The 18,500-nt window shown below is 45.1% G+C and overlaps 2 protein-coding genes across 2 annotated transcripts; one reads left to right on the forward strand and one right to left on the reverse strand.

Annotated features, from left to right (window-relative positions):
* Positions 1 to 5,227: 5,227 nt before the first annotated feature.
* On the forward strand, positions 5,228 to 9,391 carry LOC136477740 (aquaporin PIP2-4-like). Its single transcript, XM_066475987.1, has 4 exons — positions 5,228 to 5,692; positions 5,799 to 6,094; positions 7,899 to 8,039; positions 8,864 to 9,391. Exons 1-4 carry the CDS (start codon positions 5,374 to 5,376, stop codon positions 8,975 to 8,977), a joined length of 870 nt encoding a protein of 289 aa, XP_066332084.1. The 5' UTR covers positions 5,228 to 5,373; the 3' UTR covers positions 8,978 to 9,391.
* A 1,615-nt stretch (positions 9,392 to 11,006) lies between these two features.
* On the reverse strand, positions 11,007 to 14,834 carry LOC136474281 (phytosulfokine receptor 1-like). Its single transcript, XM_066471875.1, has one exon. It carries the CDS (start codon positions 14,431 to 14,433, stop codon positions 11,266 to 11,268), a length of 3,168 nt encoding a protein of 1,055 aa, XP_066327972.1. The 5' UTR covers positions 14,434 to 14,834; the 3' UTR covers positions 11,007 to 11,265.
* Between the last annotated feature and the right edge of the window lie 3,666 nt (positions 14,835 to 18,500).

Genomic DNA, 18,500 nt, shown 5'->3' on the forward strand with positions numbered 1-18,500 from the left:
AGCCTGCGATAAGAATCTCAATTTGTAGGGCTCGCTGTCTGCCTGTGCGTGATGCAATGCAACGCAATGATTCGCTGTTCCTGTTTGTTATTATTGCCAATCATCACCTTCACCTTCGTTGATAGAGGAAATCGCACAACCCAAAATTAGGAAGTGCGCATACATAAAACCCAAGCCACATGAAGTTAGGATTGGAAGGTAAAGAAGCACCATGAAAGATAAGGGTTCCAGTGTCAATGATGTACCGAGCCATGACCCCGAGCATCCAAAATCCAGCATAAAGAGTAAGACTCTAGCCTAAACAATAGAGGAATAAAGTCCAGTAGTACTACCCCGGGGAAGAACAAGAGGGAGCAGTACCCATGCCAAAGATCTACCATGGGGAAACTTAAACTAATCTAATACTAGCTAGTATTCACATATCCAATGTTGATTGATGGGTCAACTCCACTACCTGTGCCTATGAGGCAACCAGAGACAAAGTCTAGTCACCGCTCTCTACTGTTATGGGGATTGACTGGAAGAGGAATTAACCCTAGCTAGGTTAGAAGTGGTTTTCAAGATGATTTCATTCTCCTTTAGTTAAATATCCAATAAATACCTAATAAGGCTTTTAAAGCATGAAAAAAGTATCTAAGGTTCTCAAAATTCTGAGAAAAATCCTAGAGATAAACCAAAATAAATGTTTAGAGCTCTTGAAAATATCTCAAGAAGCTTCCAAATTGGAACTAGCTCTAACAAAATGGGAAAAACCTCTTGAATTTTTTTAAAATACTCAAAAAAAATCTAATTTATGTCTTAATGTGTTTTATAGATTTCACATAACAAAAATATGAGATGCAACCAACAAGAATGCAATATGCATTTAACGCAGAATGCATTCATGTTGGTTGTATCTCGTTTTTTATTGCATAAAGTTTTTATAGTATGTTTAGACATTGATTGATGATCATAACATTTTGGGAAACTTTCATATTTCTTTGAATATTTTCCCATTAATATAGACCTAAATCTAAATTTTGGAAGTTTTTTGCTATAATTTCAAGAGCTATAAATATTTTATTTGCGTTTTTCATGTGCTAATCTTATGATTTTTTTCTCTAAACTTTTAGAAGTTTATATATTTTCTTGATTTAAAAATCTTATAAAGTATTTACTACATTTTCGTATAACTAATGAAATGATGAAACCGACTTGAAAACAATTCAACCTAGGGAGATAATGTAAATGATTTTTGAGAGTCTAGGCAGTAAGATGTCCAATTTTGAAGTTTGACGAGGAAAAAGCATATCATGATAATAGTTCATAAAGGTAAAATGATTTTTTTTTGTTTGTTTGCAAATTGTAGGATGCGTTGGTACGGGCCGGGCTGCTGTTGGATCTGTTGACATTTTTGCAGACCTCGCAGCTGGCCTCTGAATTTCTGAATTTGTGTCGCGATTATTGTGAGCCATGTGCCAAACAACTCGGCCCGTCAAGCCGGAATGGCGGAATGCCAAGGCCCCCATGTCGATTGTTTTGTTTTTGTTCACGAGGAAACATAGGCAGTCTCTAGAGGATAGAAACTAGAAAGGCAGAAAGCAGTGCTCTGACAACCAGGCTTACTCCCTCCGTCCCAGAATATCTGTCGTTCTCACTTCCCGAGAAACAACTTTAACAAAATATATATTAAAAAATATTATTATTTATGGTACATAATTAGTATCATCGGAAAGATCTTTGAATCTAGTTTTTTAATAAATTTATTTAGAGATACAAATGTTGCCAGTATTTTCTATAAATCGAGTTAAATTTGTGGCACAAAAACCGAAAACGACAATTAAATCGGGACAGAGGGAGTATTTTAAAAACAGAACAATGGTGACAACGATGTGCTACCTTCACGGGAGGAGACCTGCCCTGGTGCCCTCCACGAGTATTGTATTGCTCCGGATAGAACACCTCACCTTGGATTTTGTTGATGCCTAGCTGAAGACTGCAGAGGCACCTCTCTGAAATCCTGAATGTTCCTCATTCACTGATGTCAATCTCTCTCATTACCTTCCAACGACACAAAGTATTCCTGCCCATCGAAGCTCCATTCCCTTCCAGCTCAGTTCAGCTGAGCTGGTGTATGCGGCACAGCGGCACCTGCACAACGTGACCTCGACGGAGTAGTTCACCCGTGGCGCGCCATGGGCTCGTTCTCCGATGGTACGATAGCTATTTTGGTCCATCAAATATTACTCGAGACTCAATTTCATCCCTAAACTTTTAAAACAGTCGTTTAGGTTCTTAAACTTTGGTTTTAGGCTCAATTTCATCCTACAACTATGACTCAATTTCATCCTACAACTATGAAGTTGAGTTGAAAATAAAAGTTTCAAAAACGTAATATACTTTGATAGTTTATAAATGAAATTGAGTCCAAATGCAATCTTCATAGTTATAGGATGAAATTAAGCCTAAAAATAGAGTTTGAAGACTAAAACGATCGTTTTCAGAGTTTAGAGACGAAAGTGATCCTCGACTAATAGTCATGGGCTATTCTGCCTTCTCCCATCCAGCATCAGATCTCCGCATGCTGACACGGGGTGGCGTCCACTGGTTGGTAGAAACCGGCAGATAGCATGGAATTGGAGCGCCGCATATGTGTATCGGCCAGGCCTGTAGAATGCTGCAAACCGCAACTCTTGTCCTGCGCTGGCAGCACAGACGTGGAGAAGGCATCACGGATGATTGGGCCCGTGAGAGGGACGCGAGCCGCCCGGCTCTTGGCAGCCACAAGAGCGCAGGTGGCACCGCCGGATTGGCCGGCTGCCGCTCTCGCGTACTCCCTCCGTACCGTAAAGACTCGCGCTGGGGAGTTGAACGCTGGCGGCACCAGTAATAAAAAAAAAACAAGAAAACTTCCTGTACACTCGTTTCCTGTTCTGGCACATCCATCCTCTTTTGTAAAAAAAGAGTCAGACGCGTGGACACACTCTCCTCCACTCATTTCCTGCTCCTGCACCTTCCCACTCCCCATCGATCAGCAGTGCCTGCTGTTCTTGGTAAACGTGTCCGGTCATAGAACGACGTTCGAGCTGTATTGACTTATAAGCCACGATCAAAAATATTGTTTATTAATTTGGTGTGAAAAAAAAATATTATTTATTCGGTCTGTTCGCATGTTGGTTTCAAACAGCCCAAACCAGCCAGCCAATAGTGTTTTGCTCTCACAACAAACCAGCACTAGCCAGTCTAAACCAGCCCAGAAACCAACCAGCGAACAGACCGATTGACTGATAAATCAGATACGAGCAGAGGCTGGGCCCAGTTTAGATCCGAAAAATTTGGCAAAATGAGCACGGTAGCGTTTTCGTTGTTATTTGGCAATTAGTGTCCAATCATAGTCTAATTAGGCTTAAAAGATTTGTCTCGTGGATTTCGTCTAAACTGTGTAATTAGTTTTATTTTTTATTTATATTTAATGCTTCATGCATGCGTTTTCATATTCAATGTGATGAGGAATCTTGAAAAATTTAGCGTTTTGGGAGGGAACTAAACAGGGCCCGGGTATTTGCGGGCCGAGGGAGTATGCTCCAGGCCTGCAGGCTGCAGCAATATGAAGGCCGCCGTTGTGCCAGGTGTCGCCTCTGCAGGATACGCATATTGCGCGTCCCGAGGCGAGGCCGCGAGGGGGCAGTTGCAGAGAAGGAAAAGAGATGGAAGAAAAAGGAGAGAAGTCGGTTGAGTTCACTCTCATGACTGAATGATTGATGACATGAAATCTTGTGGAAGTGGCAGGCAGGCAGGCAGGCGAATGTTCTGCCCCGCTCTGCTTCGATGTCATGCTTGTCCACATCGATCAGGGAAAGTGGCCTGGCTGATTTCTCTCGTCGATCAGCCAAAGAGCGAGATGATCAGATGATGCTAACTTGCCAAGGACAAATGGGCAGCGCCCCCGACCGTTTAATTTCGCTTATGTGGATGTACTACGAGTCATTGAACAGGGAGGACGCAACGAGAAGAGAACAAAATAACAACTCATCACCAGGACAGCTCATAAAACAAACCGAGGAACATTGTTCATGCAAAGTGCCCTGATTAATCTCCAATGATCGACCATAGCAGTTCCATTTGCGGATACGTTAGACTTAATGGTCATGGGGAGTTCGTGTGTGGTCCAGAAGGGGGCAGGATTAGGTTTAGAGCCCTTTACATAACGGCGTGCCATGCTAGAAGCCTCTCGAGTTTTCCTTCAGAAAGGGGCGAGGACGAGGACGACAGCTAATGCCGTCACGCTCATACAGAGCCTGCGATAAGAATCTCAATTTGTAGGGCTCGCTGTCTGCCTGTGCGTGGCAATGCAACGCAATGATTCGCTGTTCCTGTTTGTTATTATTGCCAATCATCAAGTTTCCGAGCATCTCCATTGGCGGATAAGTACTACTATTATTTTTTTTCAGAGGATAATGCAGCTAATTGTGTTTATTTAGTAAGTATATATCCACCCCGTACTCTTCATCTGAATAATAATGTCCATGCCAAATGTGTGCCTCGTTTTTCCAACTGGCAATTTGGCAGTTGAAATATGTATATGTCGAGCAAGAAATGCAGCATGCTGACTTCAATTTAGCTGATAAGTTTTTTTTAAAGAAGAAACAAGAAGTCCTGATAGCCGCTTACGACGATGACAGCCATGCTGACAGCGCATGCGTCGCTATTCCACGGCGTGCACTCGGCCATATTCTTGGTTGTTTGATTTGTTTTTCTAGCTGCACGCCTGCACATATGCTTGTAGTCATCGCGCTCAGTGTTCGCTCTACTTCACAGTAGTTTCATCCACCTAGCTAATTCTTCGATCTGACAAGTTCCTAGCCACAGCATATATACGGTCATGTACCGCCACGCCACTGAAGCTGGACCAGTAATTGGAAGCACCAGAGGTTTTGTGCTTTCAGACGCACGTCAGGATCTCAAATTTTCAATTCGCTTGTTAATCTTTTTTTCAGAACGTACAGTACGTAAGCACACAAGGCATATAGAATAAGTGAATAGCCCCTCCGATTAATCACTGGCCACCAGTTCGCGACTCTGGCTGACATAATGATGAGGGTTTAGTCGGTTGTGGGCGGCAAATTATATATAAAAAAAAAACTCAAACCAGAAGCTAAACCCTTATTATCCCTGACTAAATTTTTGTAATCAAGCGGTCGCTAAGCAAACCATCATCGAGGTGATGAGCTCGTCCTCTCCCCTGCACGAGCTAGCCGTCCTCCTCCTCCCGCGCCCCATATTTATACCTCGGCTCTCCCGTCTCCGGCCTCACACACCACACAGCAAAGCACAAGCGTAGAGCCTGAGCTAAGCTACCAGCTAGAGAGCAGCAGCTGCTGGTCTGAGTCTGACATGGCGAAGGACATCGAAGCATCGGGGCCCGAGGCCGGCGAGTTCTCGGCCAAGGACTACACCGACCCTCCGCCGGCGCCGCTCATCGACGCGGAGGAGCTCACCAAGTGGTCGCTGTACCGCGCGGTCATCGCCGAGTTCATCGCCACGCTGCTCTTCCTATACATCACCGTGGCCACCGTCATCGGGTACAAGCACCAGACGGACGCGACGGCGTCGGGCCCCGACGCGGCGTGCGGTGGCGTCGGTGTCCTCGGCATCGCCTGGGCCTTCGGCGGCACGATCTTCATCCTCGTCTACTGCACCGCCGGCATCTCAGGTCCGGTCCTGCCGCCACCCTTGCATGCAGCATATATATGCGCGTGCCGCTCTTTTACTGCATTGAATCGTGTGCGTGACACGAAGATATCTATGTACGCATGCAGGTGGGCACATCAACCCGGCCGTGACCTTCGGCCTGTTCCTGGCGAGGAAGGTGTCCCTGGTCCGCGCGCTGCTCTACATCATCGCGCAGTGCTTGGGCGCCATCTGCGGCGTGGGGCTCGTCAAGGGCTTCCAGAGCGCCTACTACGTGCGCTACGGCGGCGGCGCCAACGGGCTCAGCGACGGCTACTCCAAGGGCACCGGCCTCGCCGCCGAGATCATCGGCACCTTCGTGCTCGTCTACACCGTCTTCTCCGCCACCGACCCCAAGCGCAATGCCCGTGACTCCCACGTCCCGGTGAGTACACACATATACACAGTTAATTCAATTCTGGCCTGGTACACTGCTGATATATGAAGACATATATATACAGTAAAACAATAGTGAACTGTTACTGTTAGCTAGTGGCAATATATACAAAGTACTCGATCGATGCTAAAGACTGTACTGTAGAGTTATGCATACGACCAAAGGCAGAAATTAAACAGATGTTAAATAGAGCCTGCAGAAACCAGGAAGTGAGTTGAGAAAGGACTTGACCTGACGTGCATCAGTCCTTTCGACGACTAGTACTCTCTCTCCTAAAATATAAGTTATTTTCGTTTTTCGAAAAGTCATTTTTTTCTAACTTTAATAAATTATATATAAAAGAATATTAATATTTATAATACATAATTAGTATCATTAGATAGATTACTTTCATATTAAACTTATTTGGAGATAAAAATGTTGCACATATTTTTTTATAAATCTAATCAAAATTAAGAAAATTTGATTTGCACGCATCCTATACCGTCTTTTTTTGGGACGGAGGGAGTAGTTTGGAGTCCTCTCGGCTTTCTGTAAAAGAAAAAGAAAAGAAACTCAGGTTTAACTTTGCGGGAATACGAGCAAACTTCATAGTAAAAAGCCATCATCAGAAGGAAAAGCTAGAGTGCAGACTCCAGTTAAGAGTAAAAATTAGAGCGCAAATCACTTCAGCGCGCGAAGTGTTTACATTAACACAAAAACCTTTGTCATAACTTGTAACCAAGTTGGGTAGGGCTGGTAAATTAAGCGTGCAACATACAAGAAACATCCTAACAAATTAATCGTCCCACTTTCTGAACATCTAGGTAGAGTCTGAATTTCTACTGCTTAGTTCATACTGAATGAACCAACGAGGCAACGCCCATATAGCAATTCAGACATGATAGCTCATGAGCCCGACAAATCAATCATTTTCATGCCACAAATACAGTGTAATGCAACACAATTAGACATTCCATGTAGGGCACGTAATACAGCAATGGTCCCGAATCCCAGCTGTGCAGAGCTCTCAAAATCAGACGCATGTGAAGATGTATCCTGCTGCCGGATGCATGCATGAATTGGCAGTTTGGCACTGCATATGCCAATAAGCAGATAGGAAGATTCTCGTGTGCGTAGGCAGCAGTAGTGTCTTCAGTTGTCCCCGTCTTAATCGCTGCGCCCTCTACAGCGAACGTGAGGTGGCCATCGAATTGCAAATGATTGGACTACTTCATGAGGATAAAATGTGTTAGGGATAGGGGCAAGGTGCAAAATTCCAAGAGAAACTTCTGGTCGAGGCCTTGTTTAGATTGGGGTTAGGAATTAGTATTTGGCACTGTAGCACTTTCGTTTGTATTTGACAATTATTGTCCAATCATGGCCTAACTAGGCTCAAAAGATTCGTCTCGTAATTTACAATCAAACTGTGTAATTAGTTATTTTTTTATCTACATTTAATACTCCATGTATGTGTCCAAAGATTTGATGTGATGGAGAGAGAGTGAAAAAACTTACGATCTAAACAAGGCCCGAGTGTGGTTGCTTATTTTGCCTTTCAGATTTGGTGATGCATCCCTTTCTACTTTCTACAGTAGGTAGCTAGGAGCACCACGCGATTTCAAAATCCTGTGCTATTTTTTTTTTTCTGCTGGGACACATTTAAAAGGATACCCGTTTTGTCAGTAGCTGTTCGGATGATGTAGTGGATCATTAGGAAAATTACGATGATGTAACTGATCGATCGGCGAGCTAAATTAAAATATACGCAGCACTAACTATGGTTTTTCCTTGGATCTCTATATATATGCAGGTGTTGGCTCCTCTCCCAATTGGGTTCGCGGTGTTCATGGTGCACCTGGCCACCATCCCCATCACCGGCACCGGCATCAACCCGGCGAGGAGCCTGGGAGCCGCGGTCATCTACAACCAGGACAAGGCCTGGGACGACCAAGTACGTACACGTATCACCTATCATTAGCACTAAGAATTTTAAAAATGGCACGATATTCAGAAAGCCTGCTCATTTTTTCTCATGCTCAATTGCTAGTTGGCAATAAAACAATGATTTTGTTTACTTAATGCGAACCAACGGCTCAGGACAAAGCTAATAAGCTAGCTCTAGCCTTACGACGACCATTGCTAATCCATCACAATGTATTAATACAGCTGTTTAGTCTTATGCATGACATAAGCACCCCTTTATCGCAATATACTACCTCATCCCTTGCCACACCCTCCTCCTACCTAACGGACACCTAAAAGATGCCCACATCTGTTTGGAACTAGTACTAGTATAACCCTGTTGTTGCACAGCTGTTGCTTGCTCAAGCATTTGACTATATATATTTTTCCCACAACAATAATCAAACTAATCTTTACAAGATAAGTAATACTCAAGCAAGTAAAACTATTGCTTAGGATATCTTACATTATATACTATCGCTAGCACGTACACCTTCATTATATATAAAAAAACCATAACTGAAAGGCGTAGTTTAACCATAAGTCCATAACTGAAAGGTGTAGGGCCTCTTTGGCACGGCTTATACCGGCTTCGGCTTCATATATTTTACGTAAATCGAGGCACTGTAGCGTGAAGCCGTTTTATAAGTCGAGGTTAAAATGAACTAGAAGCCGAAAAAGCTAGTTTTTCTGGCTTCACCGGCTTTGGCTTCACCGGTGAAGCCGTTTTGGATGAGGCATGCCAAAGAGGTTGTAGTTTAGTTAGCTCCTCCACCGCTCACTGTCGAACGTTTGTGTATTATTTTTTTGCAGTGGATCTTCTGGGTGGGCCCACTGATCGGCGCCGCCATCGCCGCCGCCTACCACCAGTACATGCTGAGGGCCAGCGCCACCAAGCTTGGGTCGTCCTACCGGAGCAACGCCTAAAGTCCGGCCGCCGGACGCGCCAGGAGCTGGGCACCGAAGTGTAGATACGCCGCACAGCCGACGCCCTGTTCCTCCACATCTGCCGGTCTCCGTACGTTAGCAATTGTGGCCCTGTTTCGCTGAAAAAATAAGTCGAAATACTGTTTCAGCTGATTTGTTGTGAAAGAAAAATACTGTTCCGACTGAAAAAAAAAAGCCGAAAAAAACCGATTATAAGCCAACAGGCCACATGTGTCATGCACGCGGGTCTCCACGCCGTGTTTCCGTGTGGCCAGGAATCCGCTTGCTGGTTGTTGCTGCTGTTTTCGTCTTCGAAAAAAAAAAAGTGTGATATATCTTTGGTTTCTGTAGATGTATGAATGCATTCTGTAAGGAGAATTTGGAAGCCAATTATGTGAGTTTTTATTTATCAAATCTGTTCATGTCTATAGAGTTCTTTTTTTTTAATAATCTGGCAAACTTTATTGATTCGATAAAATGGTTACATCGTTTACGAGCAATTGCAGGATAGAATTAGGAGGGTCATCTACCCATACAAAAGAACTCTTATCTAAAAGGTCCTGAGTCTTACTTGCAACTTTAGCAATTTTTACGAAGGAAAAGGAAAAGAACCACGACTTGACCATTGGTATGTGTTGGGCTTACGGACCAAGTTAGCAAGCCCAATATTGGGGGTGCCGTTTCTCTTCTGTTGTACTGCGGCGCTGGCCTGCTGGGCTTCCTTGGGATTGAAGCGGCCGAGCTGAAGCCGTTAGGCCCAGCACAAACATGCGACCGGGAAGCGAGGGAAAGGACGCCGGGCCGGGCAGTCGTGGGAGATGTGGTGGCGGTGACGACCATCGCTCGCGATCGCCGGTCGCCGTCCGCACGCCATAACACTCCTCGGCAGATCACAGATGTGCCCGTGCCGAATGCTCTAGTGTTCGATGCGGCGCACAGGTATGCGCAGGGTCCATGGACCTCGCATTCCCTTTCCCTCGGCGTCGCTCTCCCTTGGAGGCCCCACGCCCGGCTTGGAGGCCCCACAGATGCGCTAGCCGGTCCAAGCAGCGCGGACGAAGGCGACGGCCACCTTGATGGCGGCGCTGGAGGAACGGGATGTGCACTCTCGGGGTGTACGAAGGCGAAACTGTGCTAGAGCACGAGGGCAACCGCACATGCACGCCACCTGTTCGAGCGAGTGCCTGAATCCATGAACCATGGGCTGCCAGTGAGGTAACGCTCCATAAGTTTTCTCCCTCTGTTCTGTATCATGCGCTTTAGATTGAGAGTTCGAATTGGTTGTGTGTTCTGCTTATTCAGCAGCAATTTCAACTCTAAAGCCAGCAGACACAACCATGAACAACAAGTTCCTTTATCTGGGTGAGCTGATTTTGGTGACGTTTCTTCCTTTTGTGTTTTGTTTTGAGATAGACTGACAAATCATTGACCATAGCAAGGATACAAGGACCAGCGCCAGTGGTGAAACTAGAGCAAACTAGAGGGCCTGCCTTGTAGATGCGTAGACTTGCCGCAACCATGGTGAAAATTTGATCCTATTAACTGACATTCCATTTTTTCTGGGTCCATCGGCACCCACAACAATGTATATATCCTCATTATTACCTGAAGTGCCAGTGGGCAAGACGTGTATAGCTGGACGACTTCTTTCTGACATGGATGAGATGAGTTGGTCGACTCTTATTCCTTCCATGTTGATCTGCTATTTTCGTTTTATTGTATTCCCTAAGTCCCAAATCAAAGGTCGTTTTGGCTTTTCTAGGTGTATAACTTTTGCTATACATTTTGATATACGATATGTCTAAATACGTAGTAAAATATATATATCAACTTATCAAGAACAACCAAGATGACCTATAATTTAGAAACAAGGGACTACTTACTAATGTGAAATCAGTAGCATCATTCTTAAGTTATAAAGCAACATGACAATGAACTGATGCAAGAAAAGTGTGTCAACTTAGTAATGTACTGCAATATGTGCACAAACTTATAAGAGAAACTCTGAGATACTTAATTATTCCTTTATTTAGAAAATCCCCTTTAACTATATACAAGATATTCATACCAAAGTCAAAAAAGAAGCAAAACTTCCATAAACCACCCGAAAATTGTATCTACTGCATGCAAAATAAGAGTTTTTTTTTTCAATAGTAGATGAAGCATGCATTATTGAATATACAATCATCGTGCGTTATCTTACATTTCTCACTAGAGAAGAAAATTCATCTGAGAGAGATCAATTAAACACAAGGATTTCCCCAATGGCCGCTGTCCTTGAAATTGCCTCACTTTGGTGCATTGCTGGTCACACCAATGTTGTCAAGCCATAGCACTAACTGATGTGTTAATGGCCGCAGTTTTGGTGAATCACTTATGCACAGACAAGCAACATCAATCATCTGCATCATTTGCGTCTCAAATTTCTTATCATACATTGCACGGTCCAAGACATCAGCTTCACGGTTTTCCTTTTTCATATGTGTAACCCATGAGACTAACTCCCGAGCTCCCTTCGGCTTGCACATGTCTACAGGCCTCTTTCCAGTTAATAACTCCAGAAGGACAATGCCAAAACTATAAACATCACCCTTGAAAGTGGCTACTGAAGACTGGCCGTACTCAGGGGGAATGTAACCCAGCGTGCCAACTAGGTCAGTGGTCACATGTGTGGCGTAGGGACAAATAAGCCGAGCAAGCCCAAAATCAGCCAAATGGGCTTCAAAATTCTTATCTAGAAGGATGTTGCTTGACTTGATGTCACGATGGAGAATATGAGGTTGGCATGACAAATGCAGGTATGCCAAACCTCTTGCTGCTCCTTTTGCTATCTGAAGCCTTCTTGGCCAGATTAATCTGGAGGGACCATCTGGCTTTTCATGAAGCCAATGGTCTAGGCTGCCATTTTCCATGAAAGAGTAGATCAGGAGTCTGTTATTGCCAATCCTGCAGTAACCTTGCAGAAGCACAAGATTGGGATGCTGAGCTTTTGATAACGTCTCCACCTCTGCTTTGAACTCCCGTTCCATCTGACCAAAGTCACCTGATAGTCGTTTGATAGCGATTGCTGCTCCATCTTGCAATGTTGCCTTGTACACTAGACCAAAGCCACCACAACCAATGATGTTAGCCTGATCAAAGTTGTTTGTCGATTTCAAAATGTCAGTGATGGTTAATGCCTTATCAGCCTTGTCCTGAAACAGTAGTACCAGTGAGGCTGGTGCCAACTCAAGGGCTCGATTAGTATCTGCGACAGCTTTTACTGTATGATCCTGCCTTCTGAAGCTACTCTTCAGTACAAATACAACAGCAATAGACAAAACAAATGCTGCCCCAACTGCAATACCCATAGCTATTCCAAATATGATGCCCTTGTTCTTTCTCTTATTTGTTGCAGCAATTGTAGGAGCAGGAGTTGAATGACACCAGGGTAGGCCTAGGCGAATGCCACAGAGTTTGGGGTTACCCTCATAAGCAGAACTACTGAATGTCCAGAATTGACCTCCTGATGGAATGGTACCATTCAGATTGTTGTATGCCACACTGAAGCTTGATAGAAAATTCAGCTTCGTTAATGAAGATGGGATGCCTCCGGTAAGATTATTATGTGACAAATCCAAGGATTCCAAGCTTGACATCCCTGATAGATCATCAGGAATGGTACCAGAAATATTGTTGTTGCTGAGGTCCAATACATGTAGGTGCTTTAGGATCCCAAAGCCCGATAATATGGGGCCTGTGAGCTTGTTATGGCTGAGAACTAGGGAGGGTGGGAAGCTGCTAACTTGATTGTACTGCAACCCTTTGCCTGTCTTGTTTCTTTTGATGAAGAAAGGAAAATAATCAGTCTCTGTAGATTCCTGTGAGATCTTCCTTGTTACAAGGGCCTTCATGTTAGACAAGTTTTCCGGAATTCCTCCACTAAGTGAATTATTGGATAGATCCAAATAGAACAGAAACTCAAGATCACCAATCCATGCAGGAATATTCCCGATCAATTGATTCCATGACAGATCTAGCACCTTCAATTGTGTGAAATTAGCTAGCCATGGTGGTACCGATCCTGAAAGATGGCTATTTGCAATGACAAACACTTGGATGTTGTGAAAACCTTGTATCCCAGTCATCGGCAAGGCCTTCTCATCATGGAAGTTCTTTGTGAGCACGAGGCTTGTTAGACTTGGACAGTCCTGAAGGACAGATAATGCTGAAGGCACATCTGTGAAGCTATTGTTTGAAAGTGAGAGGTAGGTTAGCGACTGAAGCTTCCTGAAACCAGCAGGGATTTCACCACTGAGGTTGTTTGTGGCAAGGTTCAGGCTCCTCAGATTATGGCAATCCGACAAACTGTCAATTGTGCCAATGAACTTATTTGTGCCAAGGTCGAGTGAGCTAAGTTGTGTCATTGCTGAGCAATTGAGGTTGATCTCTCCATTCAATGAATTGTTCCTCAGGTACAGCATCTTCAGTGACAGAGAATAGCACAGCGAGGGAGGCAATGGACCCCTGAAGAGGTTGGACTGTGCAGAGAAGAACTCCAACTTGCGGAGGCTACCAAAAACATTTGGAAGGTGCCCAGAGAATGAATTGAAAGATATGTCCAGCCTATCAAGGCTGGACAGGTTACCGAACCTTGGGCTCATCCCCCCAGAGAGTTGATTCTCTTGCAGAGACAGGATCTTCAGAGATGGCAGCCTGAATAGGTCATCTGGCAATCTCCCGGAGATGATGTTGAGTTCGACATGCAGCTCCTCGAGCTTTGTGCAGTTCCCGAAGCCTGCTGGGAAGTCCCCAGTAAAGAGATTGGATGTGAATCGCAGCACACTGATTTCACCAGACGACTCACAGATGCTTGTATCAATCTGCCCGGCAAAGGAGTTGTACCCTGCATCGAACACGGTGAGACGCTCTGAACCACGGAGCGTGGGGTGGGAACCATTGAAGTTGTTGTAGGATATGTTGAAGAGCTCGATCAGTGGGAGAGAAATGTTGTCTGGCAGTGTGCCCGTGAGCTCGTTGTAGCTGAGGTTGAGCTGCTGCAGCCTCTGGAGCTGGAACACAGGCGCGGGGACGGCACCATGGAAGTAGTTGTCGGAGAGGTTGAGCCACTGGAGCTGGTCCAGCTGCGCGAGCGAGAGCGGCAGCTCGCCCCTCAGCTTCCGGCCATGGAGGTCCAACCCGATGACCCTCCCGCTGCCATCGCACATGACACCGGTCCATGCACAGCAGCTGGCCGCGCCGGTGGTTGCGTTTGGGAACGTCCAGCCAGCGACGCCACCCCCTTCAAGACCTTTGGAGAAGTCCTCCAGGGCTTTAAGATCACCCGGGTCGCAGGAGCTGGAGCTCTGGTTCAGGGAGTCGACTGGAGACAGGAAGAGCAGCAGTAACAAGACAGACAAGCACAGGAAGAAACTGCATGGCCATGTGGCTGTGCGTTGCATCAAGGAATGCTCCATAGAAGCAACGAAGCAGCAGCAGCACAGTGACGACGCTGGGCGGGGAAGAAGGCTTCTTGCTCCGTCTTTTCAGGACCTAGGCCATATGGCGCGTGAAGCTGGACTAGCCTGGGAGCTTGCACCGGCAGCAACAATGGTGGAGGGAAGAAGGGAAGTGACGTGTGGCCGTGTGGGAGGGAGACGATGGGACGGTAGTGTTGCCTGGGACGGCGTGGCGTGCGTCGGTTTTGACTTGTGATTGTGCAGGCACTCCAGCCGTGGGTGGCCCGAGTTTTCTTCGGCGAATTGATTGTCTTTTTCAACTTGCTGAGAGAATCCATGGTCGGACATCTTTTGACCTCTGTTCAAAATTGGCCTAACCGTCGTTCTCAGTCTCCCTTTCTCTCCATTTGGCTTCCCTGATGAACATGACTATTGTAACTATCACGAAAGCAGACCATTCTGAGGATAGAACCTGCATACCAAATAGATATTAATGAATATTGCCCCAGCCGATTAGTGCTGCCTTTGTGCCCGTATTATCAGAAATAAAATATAACCGTGATTATGGATGATAATATTCGCGAAACGTTGCAGAACAGTGAAAAGGCATGAAGAGCTATGCCATTATATGAAGCGTGTTTAGTGGTGGAAATGCTAAAAGATTTGCTATGAACTACTGCCGTCGGTCATAAAAACATATCCTTAAGGACAGTATTTGATCAGATCTTAAAACTATATACAAACATAAAAAAAACTATTACATTGTTTAGTTTGGAATCGTGTACAAGTTGTATGTGTCGATTTATATAGCAAATACTGGATCCCTTGTATTCAAAGAAATTTAAGTTTGTCTATAGGAAAAATTAGTACGAAGACTGCAAAGTCTAGCTTGTTGCTTGCGGTTGCTACACTACCACTACTTGTCCTGGGCATGCTGACTGACCCGCGGGGTTTTTATGTGCAGGACTGCACATTCCGCTGGGAGTTGGGTGGGGGATGGCGATGGAAGGTTGGCGGCGAAGTCAACCGGTAGCGGCAGGTGGCACGTGTGCCGCCGCTGCTTTCGGCCGGGCCAACGCCCCGCTCGCCAGGGCGCGTGCGATGCATGCATTGCACATTTGCACACCGCGCGTCAGTCAGCGGCCCCCAAAAACTGGGCGTCCCTTGCCGGGCGCGAAGGACCGGTGGAGAAAACACTGCCGCGTCTGCTGCACTGCACCTGGCCCGGAGAAAGAGCCCCGACGACGTACCCGGCGGCGGCTGCGTCGTGGTCTCGCGGATGTGACGATCCAATTGGCGGGTATGCTGGATGATCTGTTGGTGGCGGGAACTGCAGAGCCGGCTCTCACCTTTTATCGGCTTTGGTTTGATGTCTTCTTCAAGTTGTGCTATATATGCCTACCCGGCTACAGGGAAATAATACGGCGCCATACACTATTATTACAGGGAAATGAAAGAGACGGGATTTTGATAGATACACATCAGTCATACAAACACCGAAAGATCTTTTTTTTTTGTTTTTTGTGGTGGTGGGGGGTTTAAATAAAGACAGGTACACGTGATTCTATTGAATTTTCTGTTGAACGTCTTGGCAGCACGGAGATTGGACTAAATCACATCCGATGTCGGTAAGACGGTAATAGTTTTCTTAGGCCCTCTTTTGCAGAACTTTTGTTGTGTATATTCTTCACCGTCCTAATCAAACAGCCCTATCAAATGAGGACATACGATACGAGATTGGCTTCTAAGGCTGAAACCAAGGTAAAAATGATGAAGCTGAAGCCAATTTATTTTTTGCAAGAAACCAAAGCCACCAATACGTGGCTTCACCATTTTTTGAGAAGCTAAAGGTCTACCAAAGAGACCCTTATTTTCATTTCGAGATAATGCTATTTTATGTTGTTGTTTCAGTTAGCCCTTTTGGATTACCTCACTTCATCGGAAGAATTAGGTCTACTACCGTGTTAAACGAGAAAAAGGTCTACTTTACAACCCTTGACGAGTCTAATTTTCAATCTTTAACAACAGAATCATTCAACTTTCAACACTTGTATATAAACCGATTTTAATCTTTACTCGAATTTAGAGTGGATTTAGGTCTATTTTTTAGTTTTTCTAGCAGTACACAAATTATCCTCCTTTTCAAATATATAAATGTATTTAAGTTGGAGATACGCATAGTGCGAGCAACAAATAAAATTTGGGCCAATGCTGAAAAATGAATTGTTTCGCTAATTGATTAGTCAAAACTGAACGTTTCGTGGTTGAAGGTTATATAAAGGGCCTGTTTGTTTCCGGGAGTGGGTAACGCGCGGCCGCGTTGAGCGAACGTAGCTCCGGGGCCGCGTTCGCGATTTCCCACCGTCCAGTTCAACTTTTCGCGTTTCGTGTCGCGGGCGGCCGGCCAACGCGCGTCGGACGCGGAGCGTTTGGCGGGCTGTTTTCGCGTTTGCCGCTCAAACGCGCCGCAGACGCGGAAACAAACACGCCCAAAAGCTGGACTAGATAGATCCATAGTTGAGGGATTTTATAAATTGTTAATTGACCTTTCTCTTGTTTGTTGTGTTGTTTTGATGGAAATTGTAGGCACACTAGAGTGCTAAATTTTAACCAAAAGGACAAAATTAGAAGGCACATATGCAAGCGTTCATCCAATAAACTATGCAACTTTACAAATTGTTCTGGCAGATGCATGCACACGCACCGCCTCTTTCGCACGCTGCATGAGCAAATACGCGATTATGCACCAAGTTAAGCAAGCTCAGATTCAAAGGACTTCTCGGTCTACCACATAGCTTTCTTGCCGATTGCTTATTTGACCGGCCTCAGTAACTCAATTGGAGCTTGTATACGTGCTTGTGATATGATAGAGACATAAACCAAGTAAAGGAGCCGATAATATAACTAACGAGTTACTCCGTGATTTACCCCTGAAGTGCGCTTCTCTTTATGGCCACTCAGACATTGTTGCCAGTTAGCTATCGTAAGTGCAACGCCACATACAAGCGCAGCTTTTCAACTCTCTCTTTTTTCACCTTTTTGGTACCCACGAATGACCGGAGTTGTGCTGGGAGTATATATTGGTACTGTTTTTGCACGTACAGGCGTGTAGAGCGTTTGAACCCGGAGGTCTATGACTATGAGGACATGGTTGCCAGCGTAAGTACGTGCAAGATCACCGTCAACCGGCCGCTAGATTGGACCACCGGCGTTGAGGAATGATCCCACCATGATCATTTGTACTGGAATTCGATCGCCGGCCGTATCTGCCATCCGCGATCGATATCCGGGCTTTCTCTTCGTTGACTAAAAATCACTAAGTCACTGCATTTGAAATTTTCCCATAACAGAGTATGTACTAGTAATTGACCTATAAAAATTATATCGAGTATAATACACGGGCGGTTTTTTAAACTTGTCTCATCGTGTCATCTAGATCCCCAAATTCCAAAATACATTTTTAGGTCTTAGAACTTTGTCTTTGTGTGTAATCTAGGCCTCAAACTTAAAAAAATACTATTTTTAGGTCCCATGACTTATATCTGTGTGTCATCTAGTTTTCTAAACTTGTCATAGTGTGTCATTTAGGTCCAAATAAACCTAATCTACTCCGTATCACACCGCCACATACCACGAATGGTTGATGCACACCTCATTCTTGACCAAGGAATGAACTTAATGGCAAAGCAATCGTTCGCCTGATGAGCACTCGCTTTGGCCTTGCCACCACACCATTACTGATGACATCGTGACCCTTGATACGGAGGATGACGAAGGCACGAGGTGAGAATGGCTAGTTGGCGACGGCGATAAGACACCAAACTAGAATGGAATGCCGAGATAGGGAGGGAGCATGGAGATGTAGCTAGAAGAGAGAGAGAGAGAGAGAGAGAGAGAGAGAGAGAGAGAGAGAGAGAGAGAGAGAGAGAGAGAGCGTGTAGATGGGGTGCTAGTTTAGAGACCAATATGTGGGTTGGTTAGGGCTTGTTTGACCTAGATGACATATTGTGACAAGTCTGAGGACTTAAAAAAAATAAAATTTCGAGATTCTGGAACTCAACAACACATCATAAAAAGTTCAGATA

Source organism: Miscanthus floridulus, chromosome 8 (assembly GCF_019320115.1).
Source record: "Miscanthus floridulus cultivar M001 chromosome 8, ASM1932011v1, whole genome shotgun sequence".
NCBI classification, from domain to species: Eukaryota; Viridiplantae; Streptophyta; class Magnoliopsida; order Poales; family Poaceae; genus Miscanthus; species Miscanthus floridulus.